Source organism: Pygoscelis adeliae, unplaced genomic scaffold, assembly GCF_000699105.1.
Source record: "Pygoscelis adeliae isolate BGI_AS28 unplaced genomic scaffold, ASM69910v1 Scaffold917, whole genome shotgun sequence".
In the NCBI taxonomy this organism is placed as follows: Eukaryota; Metazoa; Chordata; class Aves; order Sphenisciformes; family Spheniscidae; genus Pygoscelis; species Pygoscelis adeliae.
Genome location: NW_008825097.1, coordinates 57,643 through 58,965, shown reverse-complemented (window position 1 = coordinate 58,965; position 1,323 = coordinate 57,643). Strand labels below are relative to the sequence as shown.

The 1,323-nt window shown below is 65.9% G+C and overlaps 1 protein-coding gene across 2 annotated transcripts in view; it reads right to left on the bottom strand.

Moving 5' to 3' along the window:
* Window positions 1–1,323, bottom strand: part of FKBP10 (FK506 binding protein 10, 65 kDa) — a 6,068-nt gene that overhangs the window by 2,414 nt on the left and 2,331 nt on the right. The window contains exons 2-5 of one of the 2 annotated variants that reach the window (XM_009327006.1): window positions 1,186–1,323; window positions 731–920; window positions 283–428; window positions 3–171 (exon numbers count right to left, since the gene is read on the bottom strand). In XM_009327006.1, coding sequence (XP_009325281.1) covers window positions 3–171; window positions 283–428; window positions 731–920; window positions 1,186–1,323 — 643 coding nt within the window. The remainder of the gene's footprint in view (window positions 1–2; window positions 172–282; window positions 429–730; window positions 921–1,185) is intronic. The other variant, XM_009327007.1, reaches the window with a different exon arrangement.

Below are 1,323 nucleotides of genomic sequence, written 5' to 3'. Positions count from 1 at the left end.
CGTCCATGAGCGTGCCGTTGTAGTGGTAGCGGACAAAGTCCCCAGTCACAGCCCTGCGCTTGCAGGATGCTGGCACCTCCAGGTGCTCCAGGAAGATGCCGTCCTTGGGGTTGTGGAAGTCCACCAGCAGCACGCTGAACACCAGCGAGGCCTGCGGTGGGATCACGGTCCCTGGGGAGGGGACACGGGTCAGCCCGGACAAGGGTCCTGATGTACCCTGGGGGGCTCTGCGCAGAGCTGGAAGGGAAGGGGCCAGGCATGACAGAGTGATGCCCAACTCACCATAGCCCTTCTCCCCATAGGCAAGGAACGGGGGGATGATGATGCTCCTCTTCTCCCCGGCGCACATGCCCAGCAGCCCCTGGTCCATGCCCTTGATCAGCCAGCCGGTGCCCACGTAGGTGTCGTAGGTGCTGTCCTTGCTGTAGCTGGTGGGGAGGAATGAGGGGGCGATGGCTCCAGGGCCACACCAGCTCCCCCGGCCCGAGCGGTGCCGCGCGGGAGGCTGGTTTGGGGGTCACAGAGCTGCACCAGCCTTGCCGCGGTGTGGGGAGGGAGAGCACGGGGGGAGTCTGCTCTGACTGGGGTGCAGCATGGGTCCCCATGTCCTCCACCAGGCCAGTGTCCCCTGGTCCCTGCCATCCCTGCTGCCCCCAGCCCCGAGGCAGAGGGTGCACCCGAGCTCCAGTGCCCTGCTCCAAGGCTGCATCCCAGCGCCGGTGCCCCGTACCTGGAGTCGAAGGGGGTGCCATCCAGCAGCGTGCCATTGTAGTGGTACCGCACGAAGTCTGAGTTCTCCACCGTGCGGTTGCAGTGCTCCGGTTTGGAGAGGGTGGTGATCTGCAGCTTGTCATCCTTGTTCCAGATGTCCAGCATGATGACGTCAAAGTACAAGGTGGCGTCTGGGGGGATCAGCCCCGCTAAAGGGGCGGCAGCGAGGACAGAGCACCTTAGGTGGGAGCAGCGCCGAGCCCAGGTATGCCAAGGGCTCTGTCCCCTGAAGCCCTCCCAAGCAGGACCCCTCCTTCCCTGCTCAGGTACCACTTGCCTTGGCTATTCAGTGCCCTGGCAACGGAGCCGTCCTTTGCCAGAGCCTGCCAGCTGGGTGCCTGACCTCCGGCCCCACTAACGCCAGCCCCGGGGGATTTGCTCCCTCCGTCCCCCCACCGTGCCGCGGCCCCTTACCCACTCCGATGCTGCCGTAGCCCAGGTGGGGGGGCACGATGAGGTGACGCCGCTCGTTCACGCACATACCCTGCAGCCCCCGGTCCATGCCAGTGATCAGCCGCCCGACGCCCACCACACCGGCCACTGTAACCCCTC